Genomic DNA, 27589 nt, shown 5'->3' with positions numbered 1-27589 from the left:
GCATCATGACGTATATCCACCTGTGTTCCAAGGCACTGCCTCAGCTCAATGACCTGTTTAGCAGCAATTGATGTCTCCAACAACATATTAGAAGATGGCGAATCTGATTTAAAGTTCTTTTCTCAACAATGGTTGCTCTCATCTTCCAACAATTGCATAGATCTCGTTGATTTTAAAGTAAACGTACAGAGTACTTTCACATGGTTCTCAGCTGCGACACTAGAATGCGGGCGCTTGTTCGCCGCATACCCATTGCGGCTGCATTGCGGTCTGCAACGGTTGGAAGTCAATGTACTTCATTTCAAGATAATATTCTAAATATTCTTGACCGGTTACCTCAGCCCTTGCAGTCGAGATCATTTCGAATCCAATACACAGGAGTGTCGACATCGGGTCGCGCGACACAGACAGGTCGACGGAATTTCCAACTGAGTGCCAGAAGCAGAGATAAGCGGGGCCCTCAATCGGCCGAACCGGATCCTCTGGAGAGGCTTGAGGTCAGAAAGGTGCAGCAGCGGCATGAAGATGAGGAGGATGATTCGGGCCGAGATACGAAGTCTGGGGGAAAAGTTGCGAAGGCGATGACAAAGGGCGATACGATTGCAGGCAAGCTGTTGACGACGCCGTCGAGGTTGTTTAAACTTCTCATTCCATTGACAACCATTAACCGCAAAGGTATGTTTCTATTGATATGAGGTTCTGGCTGTGGCTGACAGTTCCAAGACGTTGAGCAGATTGCCATCCTGATCCACCCACAGCAGCCTCTATCCCATCTAGAACGTCTAATTCAGTCCGAGGTGCCCCCAATCGAAGACGAGAACGGTCAGAAGAAACCACCTGCTGTGTCATTCATCGCGCTTCAGCTTGAACAAGACGCAATCAGACCGAAACGGGGTATGTACGAAGGTACGGATGCTGAAATTCACAGAGTCGAAGGAGGAAAGGATGACGCGACAGTGGCAAAACGAGGGGAAGATTTTGAGGAGGTTGACGAGACGTTCAGCTATCTGCGACGGCCAGAGCCTGGACAGGGCGACAAGGAGCAGCGCTTCATCCGGTGGTCGCAGTCCACGGAGATTGGAGACTTCATCCGGGATGCCGCACGGGCCAAGGAGTTCATCGTAACGATTGAAGGTGCACCAGCGGGGCTGGAACAGATTCACGTTGCCGTGCCATCATTCGATGAGAGGACGTATTTCCTGCGGATGAGGTTGCGGAAGATCTCTGGCAGAATCCAGGGTCTTGCGGAGATCAAGCATGAGTGTGACGCACTGGCGCATCGGGGTGCTCAACGGGTGGCCCTTGGCGGGTTTGGCATTCTCGCCTTTTGGTGGTACATTGTCTACAAACTGACCTTTGAGACGGACCTGGGGTGGGATACGATGGAGCCGGTGACCTATCTGGTCAGCCTGTCCACTTTGATGGGTGGCTACCTTTGGTTCCTGTATCACAACCGCGAGATTTCCTATCGTTCAGCGCTTGATTTTACAATCAATGCGCGGCAAAAGAAACTCTACCAAATGAAAGGGATTGACCTTCAGGTTTGGGAATCACTCATTGATGAAGCCAATGCGATACGCAGGGAAATCAAGAACATCGCGGCCGAGTACGACGTTGATTGGGATGAACGAAAGGACGAGCAGGACGACCGCGTTACCGAGGCTTTGAAGAAGGAGAGAAGACTCAAGAATGGATCTCAGAAAGAAGAGCGGCCAAACGATGACAGAGACGATGATTGACTGGTTGATTGTATGAAAAATGACCAGCGATGAAAGGGTTGTTTGTCTATACAGAAGAAAGAAGTTGGAAAACTCAATCCAGCACCGTCGCCTCGTTAAACATTAAAAGTACCCGCATCATCCATTCCTCACCGGGTCATAATATGTCTTCTTTAACAGTCCACTGTCCGATTGTGTCGTCTGCTTATCCCTTTTCGAATCCTGGCCTGGACGCTGTCAGCAACGCATCAGTACTGTTTCTTGGACAACCAACCATGATCGTCACCCTTCCGCCGATTGCGGTTATTGCGAACATCTCTCGACCGAAACACGCTGTACAGCAACCAGCCAGCCACCCAGTTGGGACCGTACTCGCCCGTGGTGTTGCCCCGCTCGAACAGCGGCCGCGTCAAGGGCCCGGCGTTCCGCGAGATCTCCATAATGCCCCAGCGCTGTCTCTCCGGACGGATATGATGCCAGAAAAAGGGTGGTCGAGTGTTGGGGTCATTTCTGACACTATCCAGCAGATCCGAGGTATCTTGGTTCATTCGATTGTATACGACGATAGCTTCATCCTGTACATACTCAGCATACTGTACATACAATACATTCTCGCACCTGCACATAGACATATGGCGACATACCCTCATAGCTCGATAATACTGCTCATGCTGGGGATCATGCGAATTCAGCCCCAGCGCCTGCATAAACTCCTCCTTTGACACACGGGGTCCAACGGCCGGCATCCCGAGTATTAGCTAGTGCAGCAGCAGGTATAGATAACGTGCCTTTAGATGTGAAGCAAAAGTAGACAGCAACCTATAACCAGGGGGAAAGCAGCATGAGGCAAGTAATGAATTGCTCCTGAGGACGGGGAAACCATCGTAGTTAAGAACAGGAACGTCGCACAGCGCCTCTCTGCCATCCCATCCGTCCATCACGCCCAGCCTCGAAGTCTACATGACAGTCCGACTGCCAACGACAATCGGTCGCGAGCTCTGGCGGGCTGTGATTGGCAACGCGGACACGGAAAATGGGTTTGATTTTGTTAGCATGCAGATATCTGCAAGGCCGTTGTCGATTGTCGATTGTCGATGGCCGATGGGCCGGCGACTGAGGTGTTGGCGGTTGCAGGGCTGCAGGTATCCGTCCCTTCGTCTCTGTGGGCCTTCCTAGTGAGTGTGGTGCTTGCACACATACGTCCTCTACTGACCGCCAAGTAGCTGATATAAGTATGTTCTAAACGGAGCTGATGAATGCCGCAATTATATCTGTACTTGGACCCGTAAGACGAATATAGTCCAGATCCAAACCACTCGATCGACTGACAATCCGAATCCAGTCAGCCTTCCCAACTCCGACTTTCAACCGTTTGATCAATGCACTCACGACCCGTTGCTGGTTTGCTTGGCTGCACATATGCCAGTATACCGCACTGTGCTTGTGCTGTGCTCGTTCTGTGATCGTACCTTGATCAGCCCCTCTCATCGTCATTCCCCACGACAGCGTCCACACCTCCCATTCTGCCGCCTTGCCGTAAAAGGCACTCACTACAACTCAGGCTCCATCCCAGAGGCGAGAGGACACTACACTCAACTCAACCTCGAATACCCCACATAAGCTTATACTCCAATAATGTCAGAACAGATACTAAAGCTTTCCAGAGAGGTTTGAATTGCATTGATTCGCAGATGTGCAGGACAGACGATTCCCATCCGCCTGCTGTGTAACCATCGCCCCCTAGACCATGCTACGCGCGCCCTCAAGGTCCTTCCCTCCTTGATGTTCCGTTCTACTTAGACTTCAAAATGATGTAGCGATTGCTAGGTGCAGAAGAGGAGACTGAGATAGGACGAGATGGTGGAATTGGTCACGGTACGTGTGCCTCTGGTATAGTTCGGATCGGATGGTGGGTAGGTACGCTACATCTATCCGAGTGAGTGCTCTGCTGCGGATGCGGCTGTGTGTTTGTATGGCAGTTGGGCCGTTTCCGAGACTACCAGCGAATAAAAGCCAAGAGAAGACAAGGCGTCCAATCTTCATTCCGGCTATGATGGGAAACCTCTCGAAGCTGGCGTGGTATGCCTGGTGCAGGGGCCGAATGTCATGCAAGTCTGCGCTGGGCCTTTGCATATTCTGGATATAATTAAAAGGTAACGGGTGAGGCTACCGGACTGTGTGGTACGGGGCAGGAATGTGTTAGACAGCTGCCTGTGACTGCCTGGTGGCCACACGCAGGATGACATGTTGTACATTTCCCTTCACAACTCCTGAGTTTTATGCCTGCGGTTCTGTTGGATAGAGGCCTCTATTGGTCTAGCAAACAGAAGTCGGAATCTTGCACGCTGCCGGGGATATGTCTTCTTCCCTGCTGAGATCTGGCATTGTAGTCAAAGACTTGGGGCGCAATGTCTGATAAATCCGATGAAGTCTAACCTTGCATACTATGAATCATGGCCCATACAAAACCCCAAATTGCTAAGCGCTGAACATCATTTAGAGTCATCCAATGGTTTGAGACTGAAAGGTAGTGGTGGAAATTATCTGTTGCTTTTGTTCTTCATTCCTCTTGTAGACAGGGACTGTTCTGGGTATGTAGACTGACGTGAAGAGTGATTGTGTGTATGTGTGTGTAGGAACTCAACCTGTCGCGTGGTATATTCAGAAGCACATCCTTCCCATGCTTGTTCCGCCTCTGATCTCTATGTGCAAGCTCTTCCCCCTTGATCAATCACTATTTAGAGGAGGGCGAGGTGACCTCGGGAGACTTTGTCTCGCCGTAATAGCTGCGGAGGAACTGCGCTACTTCTTTATAGTCCTTCTTGACTTCAGCCAGAGTTTCCTTGATGTTCTGCAGCGATTTCTCCTCATCGGGTTCGTCCACAGTGCCGGTTTCATCTTTACCGGCACCGTAATGCTGGATCTTTTCACAGTGATCTTTGACCTTCTTCAACCCCAGGGTCGCTGACGATCCTTTTAGGAAATGTCCAAGCGAAGAAAGCTCATCGAGGTCCTTCTTCTCTCTGTGATGTGAATGTCAGTCCAACTGGACGGTCAGCATGGAGCGACGAGCACTTACAAAGCCTTGTCCATCTTGTCAAACGTGGTTTCGGCTTGATCGAAAAATCCATACACGATGCCCTTGCTGAAATCCATGTCTTCATCATCGTCCATCTCCAAGATCTGGTCAAAGGTGGCCTTGTCGATGACTTCGCTCATCTCTGAGAGCTTCTTTGGTGGAGCAGTCTCCTTGGGTTGGGGCTGTCGAGATGTCAGTGGCCACTCAACAGCAGTTACGATGGCCAATGGGCAGCAACGTACAGATTCCTCAACGGCCTTGGTCTTGGTAGTGGTTGTAGGAGCCATGTTTGAAGGTATGTGACGCTTAGCGCTGTTCTTCCAGCAGATGAGCGAAAGATAGATCAAGGAAGAGTCGTTAAGGTTAACGCTTTTGTTGTACCTTTCTCCTCCTCGTGGCGTATGTGGCCCTTCAAAGCTGGAAAAGTAAACCGTGGTCACGATCTTGAACACGGACTCAATCTACACGGTGCGAAAAGGTTAGTTCAAGTGCTAAGTCATTTGTTTCATGCTTCTCGACTTCCAGGGCGAAATTACGGCAATCCAAGCGACAGTCGCTCAGCGCTTGAGACTTGACTGCCACGGGTAGCCGCCCTACGCAGTGAGGTTGTTACTGGGCCGGAAGGGCACGACAGTCCAGACAGCCGGGAGAGAAGAGATATACAAACAACAGGGGAGGGTTGTCAGGAGGCTTAACATGATAGGGGGCTGATGGACGAGGGGTAGGGAATCAGGGAGAATCACCTCCGATACGTTTCCTTCCTGTTGGTTGCAGAGGCCACAGGATGTAGCGGGGTTCTTTTCCAAGATGGAACCAATCGACCACAAAAGGCTTCAGAGAACAAAAGTAGCCTAACAGGCCGTCACGACAGGCGGTGTCTCAGGGATCGGAGGTTGGTTTAAAGGAGTCACAGGAGGAACATCTGGAGAGAAGAGGTTTGGGGGAGACGGACGAAAAGGGAGGGATATACGGGGCGGAGGTATGAGATCAACAGGCATTATGGGACATGACGAGGAGCAGCACCAGCAGCAGGAGGGGAGCAGGGATGACCCGAAACCGAACCACACAGACAACCTAGCCGGAGCCTAAAGGGGAAAGGGTCCACATGGTTGAGAGGGATAGATCATGGTAGCTGACAAAGGAAATGAAAGGAAAAGTCGTACAGCTGTCTGGACTGAGAAAACTGATGGATGATGTGACAGGGGAGGCGCAGAGAATGAGAGGACGAGGAAGAAGAGTGGGTAGTGAGGATTGGGGTATCCCACCTTGTATGGTTCTTCTTCTTCTTCTTCTTCTTATTATTATTGTTGTTGTTGTTGTTGTTCTTGTTGTGGTGGTAGACGGTAGGAGATGATGGTGATGCTGTTGGTGCTGATGCCAGAATAGTGATGGTCAAAGAGGTCTGTCTTCATCAGTGTATGAGTATATGATTTGTTACCAAACCACACTCACTGAGGAGTCAGTCACCGTAGCGGAAGCCAAAGAAAACGTATTGCAGCTTAGAGATTCAGACAGTGCGCAAGGGAAAAAGAACCCAAATAAGGATAAAGTGAGGAATCAGAGCGCAAGCAAAAGCAAGAGCGCAAACAGTCGAAGTGGAATGGGGTGGTTGATTGTTTCTCTGGACAAGGGAAAAAGCCTGACAGTGTTTTCTTTTACCTTCAACCAACTATCCGGATTATGTTGATAATTCCTTTTCCTCGCTTTTTTCCTTCCGTTTAATTCCCTTCTGTTTTGGCGCGCTCGAAGAGGTAAAGACTTGACGAGGAGACTACAGAGTACAAGAGAGTTGTGTGGAGGGGCGAAAATGTGGGTGGCCTTTTTTTCTTTTGGTGAGCGGCGGGGACAAAGACGAGATAGACTAGCCCTTGGGATCAGCGATGATAGCACTATGTTCGATTGAACTGACAGTTTGCAATCAGAGAGGCTCCTGTCTTGGTAATGAGCTCTGGACAGGGATAATTTCCAGAATACTACCGGAATGTTCGAAACGTACGAAGAGGGGCTTCTTTAGTTGTGAGTGCTCTTCACGACTCGAGCAGTTGCAGTCGGGTCGAGAAATAATCAAAACCGAGCCTCTTTGCGATAATAATAATAATAAATTTAATACCTACCGTCGGGAGGATAATCCAAAAAGGCTAATAAAATGGGGTCAACCAACAGCGCCAGAGACGAAAGGAATAGTCTGTATCCCTCCTCCATCGCCTCGCATCGTGATTGTAGACGAGGCGTCGAGAATCTACTTAGCTTCATCTGGCGTCATTTTATGACCTCGTGAGTATGCAATCTCCACACAGTTGAATCCCTGGGTAGCCTCATCAATAGCCTTCTTAAGACTCTAAGTATAGGTAAATTTTCATCCGAAGCCGTCTCCCAGTTTCCATCCCCACTTTGGCGCTGGAGATGCACGTTGAAATCATCGCACTACAGACTGACGTAGGGGGTTAGCTAGTCAGCCTCTCATTGGCCGTTCGGGTCGTGTTAGGTTACTGGCAGGGGACAGGTTCGATCCACTGCGACATCACATCGCCAAATTCATCCCTAGTCCTCGTTCCCCTGTCATATTCTCTCAGGCATCAACCTGCTACTTTTTGACGATTTGTTAGTTCAGCGACGAGTGAGCCCTTTCTGGACAGGTTCGCATCCAACGGACTCCGTCTTGTTCGGCGGGCTGACATCACAGCCGACCCCAACTGAGGCCATGGGCTGTTCTGGGCCCTCAGGAACTGTCTTAGTTATATAGACGGATCGGACAAAGTAAACATCCAGAGTAAAGAAAAGGCCCAAAGAACGACAATGACTCGCCAATTCGCCCTTCGTTTTCTTGGTGCTCACCCTCCCTGTGTAGTTGCCAAAAAGAAGCCAATGGGGTTTGACAGACTAAAACAGAAACGATAATCCGTGTAAGTGGGAATACCCCAGCGAACAGTGTTGGTGCCATTCCACAACCTCGGTGGGCTTCGCATCGACACCAGATGTGAAGATAAGGCACTGATTGAGATATTTAGCATTCCCGCATCATCTCTCTGCTTTCCCTTCAGGGATCCAGTCGCGAGGCATTATGTGGCTTTATATCTCCTCCAAGTCCAAGTGGACAAGGAACTTGACATTTCTCCCCCCATTGTGGCTTCAAGCCATTCTCGACAATTTTGAGGTGATGAACTCAACTGCTGTTGGTCAGTTTCGACCATGGCTGTGACTTCCTGCCAATCATATCTGGGAATGAACAGAACATGACATCACAGTGGGTTCGAACTGAAGTTGGGAGCAGACAAACGGCCAATTTCGGGAGGTTTGGCTTGTCCGATGACGTTTAGGGGTCATTGCCAAGTCTCAATGAAGCTCGGGCCCTCTGGGCTGGAAGTATGAAGAGGGGCCAAATGGCTTATCCTGCTCCGTACAGCAACAGCAACAGCAACAGCATGTATCTATTTGCTATTATTATGAAGCTATGAATAACAAAATAAATGGAGACAGGGATGGAGACACTGGAAATCTAAGTGGAGAATGGGTCAGCCGAGAGTGGAAAGGCGGATGGCTCTCGCTCCCTGCTGTCTCAGGCAGTTCGTGTTACTCGATACTCGGGGTTCTCCGTACGGAGTAGGGCATCCTACGACTATTGACAAACAGCGTGAACATCCTGGTCGGCCTGACTACCCTCGCATACTACTGTTATGTCTCTCAACATCTCCACATCAACTGATCGATTGATTCGAATATAGATAGTAGAGCTCTGCAATAGACTGACAGATGACAATCTCGCTGCGGATCTGATCCGAGAAGCTAAACATCATGTCACTAGTTGTTATCATTCCAACACACAGTCGGTACTCCTACACCTGATCACTTACACTGTTTTGTTTATATGACATCAGACTGCATGGCTGGAAACTTTGTCGGATGACAAGAGTCAAGAAAATCTTCGTCTGTTCTTAGCGTCAACATGAAAGCGGTGTCCTCCGCACACTGCTGTCTTTCGATGTGGTGCAAGAAACGAAGATATCGAGGGTTAAGCAATGATTATTTACGGACTATTATGCCGCGCAGAGCTCCGAGAGTCAATGTCTTCAACTCTGAGCTGATATCAGACATTCTTCTACAGCAATTCATATCTCTACCTATGGGGGACTCGTTATCTGCCGCCATTGTTCAGGAGCAAGATGACACATTTTGTATTAAAATTGATGATCGATGATCTCGAACATCGTCTTTGTATAGAAGAAATCGCACACAATAGTGTACTCTGTATGTGTATGATGAGTGCTATCTATTACAGCCGAGGATCGATCTGATCAGAGTTATTACATAATCACCAGCCCATCCTCCCGTCAAATCAACAAAATAATAACCACCTCGACAAGCTCCGGTGTCATGTCCACCAGCCAATTGACAAGCCATTTTATCATAATTTGTGAGTCCTAACTCTGCCGACTAGCTGACCCTTTTTGCAGCTTACCATTTTCCTTTTCTCTGCAGGCAAAAGGCACATCTACTGACTCGTAAAAAGGAGTACGTGACAATGTCCCAGTCCACCACAAGAGCCTCATCGGCTCCCCGGGCCTCGGCCTCAGGCCTTACTCGCGTCTACCTCCTCGCCTACAATGCAATCAGCTTCTGTCTCTGGGCCACCTGCGTCATCCGTGGCGCAACGCTTGTCTTCTCGCTCGCGCCCAACGGCCATCTCCCCGCCATCTTCCACCACGTCTACTCCCCGCTGCTCACAACGACCCAGACACTCGCGGGCCTGGAGATCCTGCACAGTCTGGTGGGCATTGTGCGCGCCCCCGTCATGACAACCGCCATGCAGGTAGCCAGCCGCCTGCTCCTGGTCTGGGGCGTGATGTATCTCTTCCACGACCGCGGGAACGGGCACGGCGGCATTGTCGGCGGCGACTTTCACGAGGCATTGCCGTATGGACCTGGCGCCAAGGTAGGCGATTATGCGTTCCTGGGATGTCTGGGGGCGTGGGGCGTCACCGAGTGTATTCGGTATGGGTTCTTTGCGTTGCAGGTTTGGGGTAGTGGTGTCCCGAGTTGGTGGACTTGGTTGAGGTAATTATCCCTGCCTTGTGTAAGGTACGTATGTTGCTTGCTGACAATGTTAGGTACAATACCTTCTATGTGCTATATCCAATTGGTATCAGCAGCGAGTGCATCATGGTCTGGAAAGCGCTCAAGCCCGCTGCTGAATGGAACCCTCTTTACTGGTGGTTCTTGGTGGTGGTCCTTATCATCTATGTCCCTGGTACGTCGGTTGTCTGGCAACGCGCGCCGCCAGTCGCTAACTTTCTTCAGGCTCATACATTCTCTACACGCACATGATTGCGCAGAGGCGCAAGGTTATGAAGAAGAAGGGAAGAGCCGACTAAGTGTCAGACTTGACGGCTGCTGTAAGATTATCCTAGGGGTGACGGACTGTCATGCTGTACATCTACCATTTTCATCAGTTATGGAATGTCATCTACTTGGCTATACCAGATTCTCTATAGCTTAGAATTTCATATTATCAGATTTGATCTATAGTTCTTTCATGATATCTCGTACAGCTTTGGCAGCAAATTTCTTTCGCTCGCTCTCCGGTAACTCGGAACTCATGTCTATTCTATTAGCATTCGATATTACTTTCCCCCCCCGGAAAAAGACATACCTCTGATAGCTTGCATCCGCATCATCAAAGCTTCCAAAGACTCGACTTTGAGTCCGTCGTCGTTGTCCTCATCCTCATCCTGATCCTCTCCACCATCACCACCATGCTCAATCGCCATCCTCAACCCCAGCATCTCTCGTTCCAGCTCGTTGACCTCAAGATCAAACCCGTTCTCCCCACAATCCAATCCTAGAAGATGCTCTTCGAGACCATCGCCGCTAATCCCACCCGGAGCCGCATCCTCAGACGGCGCAGCCCAGTCATTCGTCTCCAGGATTTCCCTAATGCGCCGCATACCCTGGTATTCTGCCACAGCATTAGCCCACACTGGTCAACAATATCCTTAGAGAAAGACAAACCTCCGTAGACGTTCCGCTCCTCCCCCTCTTCCCCCGTCGGATCCCACTCCAGCACCTCCACCCCCACCATCCCCATCTCAAACAGCTGATCCTCCCACCACCCCACAGAAAACGGCTCAACGCTCTCACCATCCAACTCCTCCAAATCGCCCTCCTCGCCGCGCACTCGCGCGCCGTTATGTCCTCTTGGCCCTCCTACTAATACCAGCAAAACAGGGACATCCCCGACCTCCGCGCGCTCCTCCTCAATCACACCCTTGACCCGTCCAACCGCAGCCAGAAACTCCTTGAGACTTTTCACGTCATTCCGCGACTCGGGCGAACCTGCACCTGCACCTGCACCTGCATCCGTCCCCGTACCAGCGCCCGCAGGTAAACTCGCACTCCTATCCTCCAGATTCCGAATACAGATCACCAGCGCCCCGATCGCGTCGCGGACAACCCGTGCGTCTTCGCCTGAGAACTCGACAGCCCATTGCGCGGGTGAGGGCGGGGCCGCGCTTTCCCCTTCTCCTGCTGTCTGTGTGCGTGTGCGTTCATCTGTCGCCGTCTGGAGAGGGATCTCGTCAACCCATATCGGGATGTCGGCGGTGTAGTACCGATTTGTGAGGCGGAGGAGAGGGTGGGTGGTGTACCCTGCGAAGGAGGCCGGGGGGTCGGCGACTGGGGTTTCTGTTAGGGAGTGCAGGAACGATGGGATCGTCGAGGTCGAGTGGGAGCTTGGGGAGAGGATGAGGAGACGGCGTGGGTTGCGGATTCGGGGTGCGCTCGCCGAGTTAAGGTCGGGCGGGGAAGTCATGGTCATTTCGGGGGAGGGTGGCTCAGCTTGCGCTGGACGGCTGTCGCTGAGAGTTTTTATGTCTATTTCAAATGGGTTCAAATGCTTGGTATTGCTTGCTTTGCTGCCATGGGGATTGGAGAAAATGTGGTTTGTTGCGGGGAACTTTTTGGCGGAGAACATTTCGGAGAGAGGTGGGATTTATCTACGGAGTACGGAGCACCAGGCACGTTTGGAGAGAAGGTCAAATCAGAGATGCGGCTATTAGCCAGTATTGAGAATGAACCTCTATTTGTTGCAATGCCAGGTGATCGCCACGATCAGTGCAATTCAAATGGTACTCCAAGCCATCCCGCACAGCATTCCACCGCGTCCAATCCTTCCCTCCAGCTGGACATACAATTGCAACTTGTAAGAGAACCCAGAGATGGATATGTGAAAATCTGTTATCGCAGGGTATCGCCCCGAACCCAGTCTTCAAGGAATCACATTTTTCAATCCCACACAAGTAAGGTACCATTAGGAACGATGAATGACGAAAACCACATGAAAGAAACGCCAACGAAAAAAAAATTCAGTAGATCAACCCCTCCGTTGTCCCCGGGCCCTCTGCACTGTCGCCTTACCACGAGCAAGGCCAACACCTCTACCGCGCTGGCCGCGCGAACGGAACATGGGTGCGTTTCTGCAGACGTCAGTACGTAAACCACATTAACAGTATAGATGTAATACCTCAGCATATCCGGCACGATGAAGAACTTGACGTGGCTTCCGCGAATGTAGACCTGGTCCAGGTGCGACACGCGACCATCACGAGCAGTGACTGTGATATCCTTGAGCTGGACGTTCATGTTATCCTCAGCTGGGCAAAAGTGTCAGCATTATCCTTAAATAGCCAGGTTATAGCCATATGTGACGGCGACGAACCCTCCAAGAGCTTTCCCCGATACACCACCCCCGAGGTGATCTCCAGCGTTACCACGTGGCCCTGCAATTTGCAAGTTAGCTTGCGTCAATTTCCTCAATGCAAACAGTAGAGTAAAGCGAACCTGAGCTTCATTCAAGAGCTTGATGGGGATACCGATGGTGCTGGTCAATTTACCCATGTTGAAGGATTGGATGCGATTCGAGCAAAGTTAACGCGAAAAAAGTGGACGGTCGGCGTGAGAAGGAGAACGGATGAGAGGAATTAACACAAAACGAATGCCTTTTCAGGATTCCACAATTTGAGCAGATTGTTCTCTGGCACAGTAAAATCCTAAGTTCGATGAAGAGAAAGAATGCGGTGCCGATGAACTGAGTTGACCAGGTTGAAGCTGGTAGTGGAGGGCCAGTCAAAGGCGGAGAGTTCCTAGTTGTGCGGCTCTGCTGTTGCTTTCTCTGTACCTCTCGTAGATCTTCATCTTCATTCAGTTTCGACTACATCAATACCCTCAAGTACATAACATGGACTGTCCTCTTTGATCCCTTGCTTCCATAAGGAACACCTAATTTGCAACCACCGTCGCTCTCTACTTTTCACCACTAGCCCCACTCATTCAATCGTGCGCAACTCAGTCTCATCCGTACACATAACAGAACAGCTTCAACTCCACCGAAAAAGAAAAAAAAATATGGCCAGCACACCAAACACCAACCTCCGTGGCTTCAATCACGCAGTACAAACCCTCCTACGAAACCCCTCGCAGTTCCTCCCCCACCTCACAATCCCGACCTTCACCCACCTCCCCGAACAACTCGGTCCGCACCTCCACAGACAATCTCCAGGCGAAAAACCAGCAGCAGCCGCCAAATCACCCACAATCCGCGCCCTCGTCCTCGACAAAGACAACACCCTGTGCCCGCCCAAGACAACTGCCTTCCCTCCCCAGATCATTGACAAGCTCTCCGCGCTGCGCAACTCGCCCACCTCGCCCTTCAACCAGTCCACAGCCCCTGACTCGATCCTCATCGTCTCCAACCGCGCAGGGAGCCATCCGCGCTTCGACGCCGAGGTGCGAGAGATCGAGGAACGGTTGTCACCCCTGCGGATTCCCGTCTTCCGATTGCCCGAGGGCAGCGAGAAGAAGCCGTTTTGCGGGAGGGAGGTGCTGGATTGGTTTCGGGAGCGCGGGGTGGTGACGCGCGCAGACGAGATTGCGGTTGTCGGGGATCGATTGGGGACGGATGTGCTGATGGCAGCCATGATGGGGTCTTGGAGCGTCTGGTGCCGTGATGGGGTTTACGAAGGCGTGGATCCGCTCAAGGGGAGGCCGAATATGAATATCCTTGAGAGGATGGAGATCTGGATCGAGAAATATTTGAGGGAGTTTCGAGGATTGAAGGCGCCGCTGCCAAGGGGATGGGAGAGCCAGTAGAGAAGCTCTCGCATCACTTGTACTATATTCATTTGATACCCGCTTATAACCAGCTATATGTAGATGTACTCAAGAGGCTTCGTGCCTCCAAGTCAACAGACACTGTCCACAACATGCATGCCATTCTTGGTTGAGATCCTAAGGTGTATTGACCTTAAACACAGGCAGAATCTTGTCTGCCGTCCCCGGCAACCAACAAGCTGCCTGTGCAGCATATCTCTCGCGAAAAAGGTTCCAAGAGGTTGGCGTGACAACTGGCGAGGTATCAGCCAAGCTACCAAGCGCATACATGCGGAAATGATGAACAATGATGAATCAAAGTCAAAGGAACAATTGTGAGTAGGAGACTCAAACTCAAGAATCCCCAAAGAATTCACGCCATCACAAAAGGGTGAAGAAAAAAAAAAAAAGAAAAGAAAAAAGGCAAACAATTCCTGACCCGCCGACCCGGAGAAGACCAAAAACGATGAAAATTTCCCAAATATCGCCCATTTTGCTCACTTCCTGGCATAACCACGTTAAATGACCCTGGCCATGGTAAAAAAAAGAAAATCAAGAAGTAAAAATGGACAGGGATAGTAGGGAAGAAAATCAACAGAAAATTGTTGAAAAACATCAAGAACACGATGTGTCAAAAGGCGTCAGGACCAGCCGCAAGATAGAAGGGTATAAATACAGAAGAGAAAAATGAAGAGATGAAAAAGAAGGGAAAATTTATCGGTAGCAAGTATCGAAAAAATGTGACGACGATATAAGCATTTATTCACCTGCACCGAGGGCCCAGATACGCCAAGTTGCAGTTTTGAGCAAGACAGCTTTTCTGCCATCCTACCGCAATGTCATATCGACAGCCCCTCCAATGCCCTAGGGGCATTGTCAACATGGCCCGCCCTGGTAACACTCATTGAGGCCTTGAGAAGAATGGACACCTCGTTGCTTGGGCTACTGACAGGTGGAGAGGACGACAGTGGAGTCATTTCAGTAAGGGTATCAAAGAACAATCTGGCGGTAGGGTGCTCATGATCCCGGAGCTAACGAGTTGAGATCAACACCCTCCATGCTTTGATAGTTGGTTGCAGGGAGCGGCGAAGTTTGGCCGGACAAGGTCTGCATGGGCAGGTCGTATGTGTTACATTCAAGTCCCATGGTAGTGGGGACAGAATAGTCCATGCTCTGCTTGACGAACATCTCATTCAGACCCATCACATCATCTCCAAGATTGGTCTGCTGCTCGGTTCTTAGGGTGTACATATCCTGTGGGGTATGCGCCATGTTCGACAGGGGAGGCGAATGTTCAGCGATCATAGGATCGGCATGGCTGACATTCGAGTAGGAAGGAGCTGCATGCCCCATGCTGGACGAATCCACCGAAGGCGCTACAAAAGGCAGGCTGAATGAAGGGCCCATGTGCGTAGCGACTGGGGTAGACTCACCGGTCGCACTGGTAGCGAAGATGGACGGGCTCGCAAAGTCGGACGGAGAACCGGTCGTCGTAGCAGACATAGGATGGCCCCGAGGATCGAACCCATACGAAGGGGAGGTGTCAATGCGCAGGTTCAGGGCTAGCGGTTGAGCCGACTGCGGCACAGGCGCAAAAATGCCCGAGTCTGCGTTATGGTATGGGGTTGGAGTCTGGGGCATGTTGTAAGACGGGAAGTGAGACATCTGCATGGCAGAAAAGTCCACAGCAACCGGAACGGAACGACTCCTTTGTCGTTTGTGTCCGCGAGCGACTGGAATGTTTAGGGTCGACTGATCCTGATACATGTTCATGAATGCCGGCGCGAATTGGTTTGGCTGCGAGGCAGGGCGCTGGATGAAATGAGGCGACATTGGCGGTGCCATCGTAAGGTTGCTGTACGCCAGACGGTTCTGGAAAGACTCCAGCGACACCAACTTGGCTAACTGGACACTGAGAACCTTCGGATGGCCTCCTAGATGATGCACCAGGATCTGGCTCGCTTGCTGATCCTCTGTAAAATCACCGCACTGATAGAATCCACCTGAGTTAGACGAATCCATGTAGAACAACGGAGGACGATTGAGTTCCACGAGGAGGCCAGCCGGCCTGGTGGGAACCCCGTTGGGCTGGGCGTTGGCATCACCCGATTCGAGCGTGATGTTCTTGATGTAGGAAAAGGGGTACTCGATTTTGTATCCGGCAGAATCGTTATTGATGTAATATGTCATGCAGGCTTTTTCAGGGGAGTAGAAGACAACCAGGTCCATTGCGTTTTGCCCGATGCGCCGCCAGCTTCCAATGGTCAGGGAACGGCAGGTGAAGTGATGGATGACTTGGCTACATCAGCGATCGCCACAAATCGAGATGATTTAGTTGAACTCACCGACTTTCCCTGAGGGTGCGGACTCGCTCGGGTAAGCACCATTGGCTCCATACGCACCTGTGCGCCCGAATGGGTCTCTCGCACCCGCTTTGCTAGGATCGAATTGCATCGCCAGATACTGTCTCATCGATTCGGGAATTGAATCACAGCCTTCACCGGTCTCTATACTCTTTTTCGCAAGCATCTTAATCTTGGCTCGTCTGTAGTCGCGGTTAGTACATACAATTTAGAAAACGGCGAAATCCATCTTCCACCAACCTGTTCTGGAACCAAATCTGAACCGAACGCTCAGTCATATTGATCTCCTGAGCGATGCGCTCGCGCGTGGCTGCCGTGGGAGTAGGGTTCTTGTTAAACTCAAGTTCCAGAGTAACCAGCTGATCCTGGGTTGCCCGTTGTCGCTTATTGTTCTTCTGCTGTTGGGTCAAAGTGCTTTTCCGGGGCGGCCGGCGCGATGTTGATGTTGAAGGAGCCGTGGTGACACTGGAGTTGGAGGGAGAAGGGGTTGAAGCCGCCGAAGATGACGAAGCCGTGTTGGCGGCGGTCGAGGTTGTCGACATAGTCGATGGGTCGGAGGTGTCTGTCGAAGACATTGTTTGCACAGTATAACTTGAAGTATATAGATTGGACAGAAATGAGATATAACAATTTGTCCAATGGTTCCAAGTGAAGGGTAAGGAGAAATATGACGATCCGGCCGACACAGTAGAAAAGAAATGGAGAGGCAAAGATGTATTTTCTGGAGTCTCTTCAAGCAGCGTCAAGCGCGAGAGGATTCAAGGTGATTCAAAAGAAAGGCAACGGTATGGGAGCAATCGGAAATCAGTGCCGAATTGTTTCCAAGATCACAAGCCTAGACGGATGGGATGGATGATCGCGTCGCAGAAGCGTCCAGCTGGACGGCGAGAAAAGGGGGTTGTCTAAAAGGAGAGCTGGACTAGCAGCTTATAATAATCAAAGGAATCCCGAAATCTTCGTGACAGGGTGGATATCTTCAATGGAATTGTCAGCACGATAAAGGAGCGTAGGAAGGATGACAATCCGAGGATGTAGACGAAGAGAGCGGATTCCAAGGCCGTCGTAAAGGAGTGTAACGAACGACCAGGAAAATCAATAAAAGAGGTTGGAAGTGAAAGGAGTAGACTCAACAGAGTGAAAGAATGGAAGAAACAAAAGAGTGAAGGGTAAAGAAAAGAGAGAGGGGGAAGGAAAAGAAAAGGGAAGGCTGACAGCTGACTGGGGGGGTTAGGAGGAAAGAGGAAGACGAGAGGAAGAAGAACGAGTGAGAAACGAGGGAAACAAACGAGTGGAGTGAGTTGTGAGAGAGACTCAGAGCCCCAGTGGAGAGAGGACAGAGTCTAGACAAGGACATGTTTGTGTGCCTGAGGTTGACCGCAGTCAGGAGATGGGAATTGCCGAAAGGGGCCTAGTGGGGCTGGCTGGCATGGCTGTTCCTGGCTTTTATTACAGATACAGCCCCGGTACGGAGTTGCTGACGGTTAAGTGGAAGTGGAGGTTCTTTTTGTTGTCCTCCATGCAGGTGCATCTGGATTGTGACTGTCACTGCCATGTATTATCTTTCCTCCTTCCCTTTTTCTACCTTCTAGACGCCGGGAGTCCGAGGAGTTCATCTTGAAGGATCCCATGCGTGCCTCAGTATTGACGGCTGGCAGATCTCAGGCTGGATTCCGATCGTCTGGTTGTTATTGATTTATTAAGTCAACAGGGATATCCCTTTCCTACCAGCGATCTGATATACATTTACTATTATGATCTCGTTCCGATTTTTCGATTCATGACCCGTTGCTGCATACATTAGGCCTGGAGCTCTGACCTTCGCCGTACCGTACCACAGGAAGAAAAAAAAAATAAAAGTCCGGATGGTGGACGCTTCGAGTAAAGGGGGGGGAGAACCAGTCACCGTCTTGAATGGGTTTTGGCCCCTGCTTCGGGAACTGCATCTGCTGCCCAATGCTTTTCATGACGCATAAGTAGAGGGGTGGCTCCGTATCTATCGCCCTAATACGAAGGTAGTCGCTCCTGGGAGTCGTACAATGCCAGATATGTCTGAAGTTCTGATAATAGTACATCGGATCGGTAGTAAGTCCAACTAGAGAAACTAGCCTGCGTTCACATACGAATGGTAGACAGTGTCTATTCTTGGACTCCGTCTTGTTGTCATCAGTATCACAACTCTGGAAGTTGATGATCCTAGGAGTACAATGAAACCCCAACGTGGTGCATTATAGTCTGTACAACAACGGGTCGGGCCACTCCTTCATCTGGTGCGTAGAAGCACGTTGATATGAGGTGTTGGAAACAAGGGACACTCGGAGTCCATGGTTTACACATCGGTCATGTACACGTAGCACTGATTACTCCGTGCTCTAGTCCGCATAGAGGTACTAATTGCACAAAAAAAAGGTGAACCAAATAAGGAAGAAGAAAAAAAAAAAAAAAAAAAAGAAACCAGATCCCGACGACGACAGAACTATTCCACCATAATTCGACAAGTGGAGCAGCCACTCGACTATTGCCGACCTCCAAGAACCCAACAAAGCCAAGCAAGGTCCTAATTCTAAACATCAAGGATTCGGAAGACCGCCGCCGTTCTAGTTGTTACAGTTTGCAGTTCCAAATGTGCAACCACTAACTCATATACAAAAGTATCTGGTTTCGGATTTGTCATGCCACTGGACAAAGTTTCCACGGCTGAAAAAATTCTGTCTTTGAACCCAACCCTGTTTCTCACTTACTATTGATAGTACTGCGAACCTAAAGACGACAGGATTTGGAGTCAGGCATACAATTCGCGGACCAGAACCTGAGTAAGTCCGTCCTTGCCGGGAAGGGACTGCCTAAATTCTTGAAACCAATTCACACGTTTCCGATAATTCGATCCAGGTACCCGCCCCCCACGAACCCAGCCAGCAAGCAGACAGACACAATGCTCATTGGTCATGATATTAGTGACAGCGCCAACTAGTAAGGCACCAAACTCTTTCTATTGGGTGTCTTGCAGTGGGGGTGCAGCCTATCCGGTAATGTCTCATGGTTACGGTGGCTCACGGCCGCTTAGCTGACGCCATCCATAGGGATACCTTGAAGTACAGAAAGTTGGTACACATGAAGCTACGTACTTCGTGCAGCGTTTCAGGATCATACAACCGGTGCAAGCAGCAAGGAGACCAGACACATCAAGTGACAGGCTCAAACATCTTCGGTGAGGTGGTACGTTTACTGTAAGGTACCATACCTACACTCACAAGTTTATGGTTTCTCTCGATGATCCAAGCGCCGCCTGCCCACTGGCTGACGTTCTGATTGGTCCAACCTATCTCTAGCACATTCATAGTCCGTCGACCCCAGCCGCTAGACCAGTCTGGGACAGGGACCAACCACAGTATCCTATCCTGACCAACCACAGAAAAATCAAGGAACCAGAACCACTTGCACAGGGAGCTGAAGTATGCTCAAATGGAAAGATAGTGAAGTTTCGTTAAGTTTGAGCTCAAAAATATGGGTCGATTGATCGTGTCGATGCTTAAACCGAGTTGATGTGCAGAGCATCTCATGCCTTAGTCATGCATCCGCAGCCTGACCGAGAGCATTGTTGAACAATCAAGTTCACCTACTCAGGCTTAGCCCAATGTAGAATTGAAATCAGGGTCCGGGATGTTTTTCTCGAGAATCGCTGTCATTGCAAGCGCCTCCGTCCTTTCGAAGCTCGATTCGTCCAGGACGCAGCTCGACGGCGCGTCTCGAAGACAGTCCCATTCGCAGAGATGATGTCGACCAGGGTTTTGTCATGCCTTTCAACCTGTTTGAGTTGGTTATCCGGGCCAACGATTGGGCGGAAGGAACGGTGATCGGCGCTTCCTGATTGCCACAATTGCTCACTCGTTAGGATGAATTGAGGTCAATGCTCCAAGTGTAGAGCTCTGCCTTGAAGGAGGTCCAGTTGAACTGATCTGCGTACAAGGCTGGGCTTGTCGGCAGATGCGTGATACCATGGATACTATAGCATGGTGTCGTCGACATGTCAGCAAATAGAGCAACTGACTGATGAGAACTCTCCCTTCTCATACTAGTAACACAGCCGTTGCCATCATACTGGACATGAAGGGGGCCGTCGTTTCTCCAAGCTCACATCGACGTTCAAGTCTCCGGACCGTTATGACCTTCAGCTGGTAAGAGTCACATGCTCCCTGTTCGAGCTTGTCGTAGATGTGAAAGCCTCTGCCGACAAGGCAGGCACAACGATAATAATGTCTTTACATTGAGTCATATATCCCAATAAAATGCAAGCCTTTATAGCAGCGTAATCTGGTTATATTGCCAATGTGAGGGACGTCCTGTTCAATACATAGCATCATCACTTAAATAGAACGCAAAGTGAAACTTGACCAGTTACCTCTGTTCATGGGTCTTCTACCCCAGATAAGTCGTGCCATCTATCTTAGATTAACCTCCATACATAAAGTTACAACATGGCCCGATAATCTGATGGCCTTGTAAATCGCCGATGGAATCCAGGTCCACCACGCATGGGCAATCTCCTGGGCAGGGTCTGACACGGCAACCATGCTGCCACATCGCTACTGCTACTAACCACCTCAATGATCGTCCCCAATATGGGTGCCGGGGGAGATCATCCCACCGCGCAAGTGTGACAGGGGCTATAAGGGGTCGGATATGCCTGGCTGGGAGCCTATCTTGCGATTTATCATGACAGGCGTTCCGATCATTCGTGTAGCGCTTCTTACGGCGGCTGCCACAGGAGGGTGCGACGGCTAATCCGCAGGGGAAGCGTACTACCCCTTTGTGGTTTTCAGCAGATTCTGTCCGTTAGTGCGTAAATATTGTGAGAAAACCCTTGGACAGTAGACATCGTATTCTATCGAGACACACGGTTAATACAGTGGGTATGAATATACTTGATCTCAGGCTCATGTACAACAGTGCAGATGGTATATAACAGTAAGCCAACAAACGATAGACCGAGCCAACCAGGGTATACGATGCCAACGCCATGACGCTCTGCAAAGACAAAAGTCTAAAAGGCAAAAAAAGAAAGAAGCGAAAGCAATCATTTCAGCTGGCCTTTTCGAATGGTTCCAAACCCTTTGGAAAACAACTCGTGAATCTCTACCGATCGGCGTGGGGTGCTGGTTCCCTCATCTTCCGTCACTTGTCCAGAGACATCCCTGCTGGAACCGTTTAGCTCGCTCAGATCGATTTCTTGCATTTCAATCTGGCCAGAGCCAGTCTTGGTCATGACTCTGGGCCGCGCCAGAAGCTCTTGGACCTGTTTCTCACGCGCTTCCATTTCCGCCGCCTCTCGAGCCAGCTCGAAGCTCGACTTCTTCTTGCCGCGATCCCAGCCTTGCTGTAATTCGGACGCGGCTGCCTCTTCGAATCTCTTCCGGATATCCAAGTCCTGCTCGTACTCCTGGAAGATGTCCACGTCTGTGGGGAAGAGGTTCGCTCTGATCGCGCTGACAGACACCTCGAAGACAACAACAGCGACAACCGTAACGAAGAGAACTGCCCAGAAAGCCAGGTCGCGGCCGGACTGCAAGATGAAGTTGCACGGCACGTGATAAATGCCATCACCAGATTCGATCTGATACCGGCGGGAGAGAATCAGGTTCCACAAGAACCATCCTCCAACTGAAATCACAATGACGATCAAAGAAAGATAGGTCTTATTATGCACCTCCAAGGCCTGTAGTTTTGTGTTGATGATGATGACGCAAGCCGAGTAGGTGACAAGCCCGGCCGAGAAGATGTCGCTTCCGGTGTTTGTAAAGAGGACGTTTCCGAAAAGCCCATACATGACGAAAAACACAATCATAGCTTCGCAGGTGGCCATGAACGTCCATCCAAGGTAGATCCTGATGTTGAACCCGCCATGTCGCTGACCTTTGGTGTATAACTCCGGGACAGCCAGCAGCGTAGAGGCAGACAAGTCTTTGGTGAAAATACCAAGAAAGATGACAGCGAGAGATGTGAACAGAGTGTTAAACATACTCAAACTCCATGGCTCGTACAAGCTGGTTCCAGTGTAGCCGTTCCAGCGCTGATATAGTGCCTGGGTCAAGTAAAAGAGCATCTCCTTCCAGAACGTACCAAGCGTGTATTTGCAGGCTCGGATGTAATTCCACCGCCCGTGAACAAGTAGTAGCTTCAGCAAGAATCTGAACTGGGCAATCGAGTAATCGGAGATCCGAGCTGCCTGTAGGCCTTCCTTGCCAGTGATCCCAATTCCAACATGAGCCTCCTGGATCATGGCAATATCGTTGGCTCCATCTCCAATAGCAAGGGTAACAGAATCCTTGACTTGAAGCCGTATGGATTTGACAAGGAATGCCTTTTGTTTTGGACTTGCACGGCAGCAGATGACAGAATCAACTAGGATGGCCAGCTTGAAGAATTGAGCCCGGAGAGTCTCGTCGGATTCGATGATCGATAGAGTCTGTCCATCAATGACGACGACAGAGTGAGCCACAGAACCTCGACTGATATCCGCAGTCATCTTCAAGATTGAGCGTTCAACATCTCCAGTTTCATGGTCGAGAATAACAAGAGTAGAGTAGTCTTTAACCAGACGGCAAGAATGGCCGACGTTAATGGCAGTTTCACGTTTGTCGCCCGTGAGCATCCACAACTTGATATTGGCGCGTCTCAATTTGTCAATGGCCTCGGGGACTCCCTTTTGCAATTTATCCTCAATCGCGGTAGCGCCAGTCAGTTCGAGCTGTTCTTCAATTTGAGCACCAACCTTCTCGATCTTTCCCTGACGGTCAATGAGACTGGTGCTAGCTTCGTGATAGGCCGCCTTCCACTCGTGATACGTGGAATCGTCTAGGAAACGATGGCCATACATGAGCGTCCGTAAGCCCTCCGTAGCAAAATCATTTAGATGCTGGAAGCACCTCTCAAAGACTGCCGATTCGTTCACGACCAGAGCCTCCTCGACCAGATCATCTTGGTCCTCCTCATTGACAGAGCTTCCAGAGTCCGAGAAAGATGTGGACTGCCTGCCAAGTTGAGCAGACGGACGCGGGCTGTAGTACTCATCATCATACTCCCTTGTCAAAAGACCACCATCAGTCTCACGATCACGAAGCCAGACATCGATGCTCTCTCTCAACACAGAGACGTTCTGCCCAGAAACACTGGAGCGCCTGTTCTTTGTCATGCTAGGTCGACCGAAGCTGGGACGACTGAAGCTTGGCCGGCTGAAGCTGGCCCTGACCCCACTATCCTTCCGACTCTGGTGCTCGCTATTTCGTCTCATTACCTCATTTGCCTCGGCTGCTTTACGTTTGCTGGCACGCCGCTCAATCTCGACTGCCTTTTCGTGAGCAAGGGAGGAACGTTTGAGCAACCGCATCAACGTGCTATCAGCACCCTTGCAGAAGAGACAGATGCGGTGGTCCGGCATTCGAACCACAACAGACATGCGTTTCCGAGTGCTTGTGAACTCGATCACATCCAAAATTTCATAGACCTCATCTTGGTGCTCTTCTTCTGGACCATTGGGGTAAGTTCGAATAGTCAGGGTGTTTGGTTGGCGATCAATGACGAGATAGCCAAGGTCCTGCGCAGCCATCACCAGAGCTAGTTCATCAGGGGATGCTGCCTGGAATGAAACACTTCCAGACTCGTTCTTCTCCGGTATGCATGTGTGGCACAACGCTATTGCTAGTAGGAACAGCTTGGCTTTCCGCGCGAACACAGTGTAGGGCTTGAGTTGGATGTATTTCAACATATCGGTGGTACGGCGATCGGCCATGGATGCTGCGATCTTTCGAGGACCCATATCTAGAACGTTCGACACATTCGAGGGTCTTAACACTTCTCGAGTATCTGAAGCGTTGGACTTACGACCCATAGCCTTCTTGCCTTTGACACTCCGTTTCTTGTGGATCAACTTGACTCGGTCACCTTCTCTCGCAGCTTCCTCACGCAGATCGAAGTCGTGAAACCAGGCGGTCCCCGCCACGCTCATCATACGGAAGCGCATCGAGTTGTTCGTTAATGTACCAGTCTTGTCCGAAAAGATATAGCTGACTTGTCCCAGCTCCTCGTTGATCGTCGATGTTCGAGCTTCGAGGGGCGTGTCGGTTTCCTTATCATACATGTCGATGTCGTTCAACAAGAACATCTGAACAACTTTGACGATCTCCATGCTCACATAGAGCGAGATGGGAATCATGGTATTGAACATGATCAGAAATGAAGTAAAAATGGGACCGTAGTCAACATTGGCTTCTTCAAGATACCAAGCGTGGCGCTCAACATCCTGTGACCAATATTTGTACGCAACGGTACAAGCAACCGCCAGGATAACGACGAGGCAAACAATCAGCATGACGACCCGATTAACCTTTGCCTGCAGGGAAGGCGACTTGATCCGAGGGTTCTTGTTGGCGTTCATTCGGATCTTGCACTCTTCACCAGTGTAGATGACCATACCAAGGACACGTTCGGTATTTCGAAGAATACTGCCGCGGTAAACAACTTCAGTATTCGTGAGGGGCAGCTTATCCGCGTTCACAATCACATTGCCATCAAATTTGTATAAATCGATATTCGGGTCCTCCACAGCAAAGTGAATAGAGTTGCTGCAGATGTCTTCCACTGTCCCACACACTTTTGCCACTGACTGGCAAGGCTGTTTGCTCTTGAGGTTGGTCTCGCCATCCAGGGCCATGGTCTCAATGTAAGCTACGCCGTTGGGCCCATTTGCATGGAGCAAGACAATGTCAGCTGGGACAGGCTGGTCACGCTCGAGTTTGATCACATCTCCGACTTTGATGTCCTGCCACTTGATAAGGGCCCAATTCTGCGCATCGCTTGAAACAGAAACGGCGTCGTTGGCACCAGCGGCCGCAGCAACGGTAAGACTGGCACCAGGACGAAGAACCGATGCGAGACGATTATTCTCCTCCTTGTCCAAGCAATAACGACGCCAATCGTCAAACCCTTCTTTGCCCATTGAGATACCAACGAAAATCAAAAGAGGGATCAGTGTTGTAAAAGTACCTGTGGTACTCAAACCCGGGATCATCTGCAGGATAGCCACAACCAAGAAATAGAAGTTGGCCAATTTGGTGAACTGCGCGAACAATTGCCTGGGAAAGAAACTCCAGAAGCTATAACGACTGGATCGGATCCAGTTTCCAACGTATGGCTTACCAGTCCTTTCGTCAATCAAGTCCTCAGTGCGAGTGACATCGAGATCAATATGACGGCCGTCTTTGGTGGGAGGAATGTCCTTGATTTGAAGGATGGCCTTGCGCACAGTTTCAACCGCGTTCTCTAGTCGCACCTTGATAATAGTACAAGCAGCTTTCCTCTTCAACCATCTCTCATATGAAACACTCATGGAAAGGTGCCTGCCGACCTTAGGACCAGAGTAATACGTCGTTGAGCCGTCATCTTTGGGGGAAGATTCCGACGTGACCGTTGGACGCACAACGTCCGAGTGTTTTTCATCTCCTGTTGCCTGTGGCTGGCCATTCACTGTCGATGTCTCCGGCAGTGGCTGTGGGCTAACCCCTGGGCTCAATTCAAAAGCCCCCGGTGATGTTACATCTTGCGTCTGGATGTTCTTCGCGAAGATTGTACGCCGAAGTGAATAACCGCGATTACGGGATCGTGAGCGACCGACACCTGGGCTTTGCGGAGACGTTGGGGAAAGAGCGCTATTGGGGGATAGTGGTGAAGTCGGCCCGCGCTCTGGTGATGTGACAGGCGAGCGCACTGGGGAGACAGGAGCGTTCGTGATACTCGTATCGATTGTCAGGCCTCTGGAGGCAGGTCGGGTATTCCTGGATTCCTCCACAATAGGTCGTTCGAGGTCTGTGGAAAACCGAACATTTCGCTGCTGAGATGGTCTTCGGCCGAGATCCGACGATATTCGGGACGGTGACAAGGAAGATCGACGATGAGCGACATTTTCTCGTGCAGGCTGGTTATTTGTAGATTGACTCGCTGCGACATTGGAATTGTGCGTTGGATTCTGCTCGGTCAATGCCTGATCCTCCTCTCGAATCGTGTCTTCCGTAATCCGAGTCTCATTTCTTGATGCATGGTGTCCGGACATTGCAAAGTGCCACTTGCCAACGATATCTTTCGCTCTGTCGACTTAGGATCCACCCATCAACCTGCCACCTTCTCTTATACGTCAACTGGAGTATCAGAATCGAGCGAAATACGTGTAATGTCGTAAGGATATAATCAAAACCGATGATGCTGGCTCATGCTTTGATCCCGGTGTCCTACCACGATTACCACATTTGCTGCAACTCGGGGCAGGAACGTCCGAACTTTTGAGACTGTGCTGTTGCGATCGCCAGATAATTTGCCGACAAAGCGAGAGACGGCTTATTCCAAACAGAAAAGACTGTAGTGGGTATTGTAACAGGTCAACGAAGGCAAACTGTAGACCAACACGACGGGTATCAAAGTAAACTGAAAGAAAAGAAAAGAAAAGAAACCAGCTTGCAAACTCCGTACAAGAGAAAGAAGATAAAAAAGTATAAACAAAGAAAAGATGTCCTAAACCAGTAGTGTAGTGAGAGATCAGAGCGAAAGAAGCGAAAAAGCAATGGATGCTTTCCGCAGACGGCGACCCAGGAAGCGGTTTGTTGCAACAGACTGGCGACAGAAGTCTCCAGGGTCGAAGAAAAATGGCGTGGGAGAACCGAATCCGGAAGGATGGCCGATTTGACGGTTCGCTGCTGGGAGGCAAGAGTTAGAGGGTATGCAACCAGCGCGGAATGTTACAAGAAATGGAGAGATTGATTCGAAAAACGATCATCAAAGAGGACAGAAGGAGAGATGACTGACAGTCGATAATATTAGATATCTATAATCCGACTTGTGCATTTCCTGCCTCTTGCAGAGTTGGCTCACTCTGCGGAGAAACTCCAGAGTTCAGGACTGAGAGGGCGTGGGTCATCTCTACTACTTCATTTACGGATGGCAATTTGGATATTAGGCTGGAGAATCTTGGCTGGCCACGCAACGACTGTGGGCAGAATGACCTAAGGATAATTAATTAGGATTAACCTCGAGGTTTACGGAGTAGGTTGGCTGAGGACAATGGCCTCCATCCATTCTACAAACAATCCCACAGCAGTGACATGTTCATCTCTAGGCTACAAGCAAATCCACTGCCCAGATACCACTTGAAAATTACTAAGATATTTAAAAATAAATCCAAGCAAGATAATACCCTTGGTTTATGCAGACTGAGAGGCTCGCATCTTCACAGCCCTTCAGACTAGACT

The 27589-nt window shown here is 50.2% G+C and overlaps 9 protein-coding genes across 9 annotated transcripts; 3 read left to right on the top strand and 6 right to left on the bottom strand.

Annotated features, from left to right (window-relative positions):
- Positions 1 to 8: 8 nt before the first annotated feature.
- Positions 9 to 1739, top strand: AFUA_4G10310 (uncharacterized protein; the record flags this gene model as incomplete). The annotated part of the gene is made up of 2 exons (XM_746702.2): positions 9 to 675; positions 724 to 1739. The coding sequence occupies exons 1-2, from the start codon at positions 201 to 203 to the stop codon at positions 1737 to 1739; spliced, it is 1491 nt and encodes a 496-aa protein (XP_751795.1). The 5' UTR covers positions 9 to 200.
- A 117-nt stretch (positions 1740 to 1856) lies between these two features.
- On the bottom strand, positions 1857 to 3403 carry AFUA_4G10290 (uncharacterized protein; the record flags this gene model as incomplete). Its single annotated transcript, XM_746703.3, has 5 exons — positions 3108 to 3403; positions 2932 to 3042; positions 2363 to 2878; positions 1993 to 2293; positions 1857 to 1945 (listed from the first exon to the last, which is right to left on the bottom strand). Exons 3-5 carry the CDS (start codon positions 2462 to 2464, stop codon positions 1857 to 1859), a joined length of 492 nt encoding a protein of 163 aa, XP_751796.2. The 5' UTR covers positions 2465 to 2878; positions 2932 to 3042; positions 3108 to 3403.
- Positions 3404 to 4452: 1049 nt separating this feature from the next.
- Positions 4453 to 5084, bottom strand: ypd1 (Hpt domain-containing protein; the record flags this gene model as incomplete). Its single annotated transcript, XM_746705.2, has 3 exons — positions 4453 to 4741; positions 4798 to 4979; positions 5040 to 5084. The coding sequence occupies 3 exons, from the start codon at positions 5082 to 5084 to the stop codon at positions 4453 to 4455; spliced, it is 516 nt and encodes a 171-aa protein (XP_751798.2).
- A 2893-nt stretch (positions 5085 to 7977) lies between these two features.
- Positions 7978 to 10166, top strand: AFUA_4G10270 (protein tyrosine phosphatase-like domain-containing protein; the record flags this gene model as incomplete). The annotated part of the gene is made up of 4 exons (XM_746706.3): positions 7978 to 9042; positions 9114 to 9849; positions 9903 to 10042; positions 10093 to 10166. The coding sequence occupies exons 2-4, from the start codon at positions 9317 to 9319 to the stop codon at positions 10164 to 10166; spliced, it is 747 nt and encodes a 248-aa protein (XP_751799.2). The 5' UTR covers positions 7978 to 9042; positions 9114 to 9316.
- Positions 10167 to 10314: 148 nt separating this feature from the next.
- Positions 10315 to 11764, bottom strand: AFUA_4G10260 (adaptin-binding domain-containing protein; the record flags this gene model as incomplete). Its single annotated transcript, XM_746707.2, has 3 exons — positions 10315 to 10394; positions 10445 to 10750; positions 10804 to 11764. 3 exons carry the CDS (start codon positions 11762 to 11764, stop codon positions 10315 to 10317), a joined length of 1347 nt encoding a protein of 448 aa, XP_751800.2.
- A 399-nt stretch (positions 11765 to 12163) lies between these two features.
- Positions 12164 to 12687, bottom strand: AFUA_4G10240 (putative small nuclear ribonucleoprotein SmD3; the record flags this gene model as incomplete). Its single annotated transcript, XM_746709.1, has 4 exons — positions 12164 to 12266; positions 12314 to 12443; positions 12509 to 12569; positions 12631 to 12687. 4 exons carry the CDS (start codon positions 12685 to 12687, stop codon positions 12164 to 12166), a joined length of 351 nt encoding a protein of 116 aa, XP_751802.1.
- Positions 12688 to 13194: 507 nt separating this feature from the next.
- AFUA_4G10230 (phosphatidylglycerophosphatase) lies at positions 13195 to 13938 on the top strand (the record flags this gene model as incomplete). Its single annotated transcript, XM_746710.2, has 1 exon — positions 13195 to 13938. The coding sequence occupies one exon, from the start codon at positions 13195 to 13197 to the stop codon at positions 13936 to 13938; it is 744 nt and encodes a 247-aa protein (XP_751803.2).
- Positions 13939 to 14332: 394 nt separating this feature from the next.
- AFUA_4G10220 (homeobox domain-containing protein) lies at positions 14333 to 18620 on the bottom strand. Its single transcript, XM_746711.3, has 3 exons — positions 16542 to 18620; positions 16284 to 16483; positions 14333 to 16232 (listed from the first exon to the last, which is right to left on the bottom strand). Exons 1-3 carry the CDS (start codon positions 16874 to 16876, stop codon positions 14956 to 14958), a joined length of 1812 nt encoding a protein of 603 aa, XP_751804.2. The 5' UTR covers positions 16877 to 18620; the 3' UTR covers positions 14333 to 14955.
- A 2541-nt stretch (positions 18621 to 21161) lies between these two features.
- AFUA_4G10210 (aminophospholipid-translocating P4-type ATPase DNF3) lies at positions 21162 to 27122 on the bottom strand. Its single transcript, XM_077804631.1, has 2 exons — positions 25491 to 27122; positions 21162 to 25426 (listed from the first exon to the last, which is right to left on the bottom strand). Exon 2 carries the CDS (start codon positions 25360 to 25362, stop codon positions 21373 to 21375), a length of 3990 nt encoding a protein of 1329 aa, XP_077660774.1. The 5' UTR covers positions 25363 to 25426; positions 25491 to 27122; the 3' UTR covers positions 21162 to 21372.
- Between the last annotated feature and the right edge of the window lie 467 nt (positions 27123 to 27589).

This window comes from Aspergillus fumigatus, chromosome 4, assembly GCF_000002655.1.
Source record: "Aspergillus fumigatus Af293 chromosome 4, whole genome shotgun sequence".
In the NCBI taxonomy this organism is placed as follows: domain Eukaryota; kingdom Fungi; phylum Ascomycota; class Eurotiomycetes; order Eurotiales; family Aspergillaceae; genus Aspergillus; species Aspergillus fumigatus.
The sequence above is the reverse complement of the archived record's forward strand: the minus strand, read 5'-3'. Positions and strand labels throughout refer to the sequence as shown.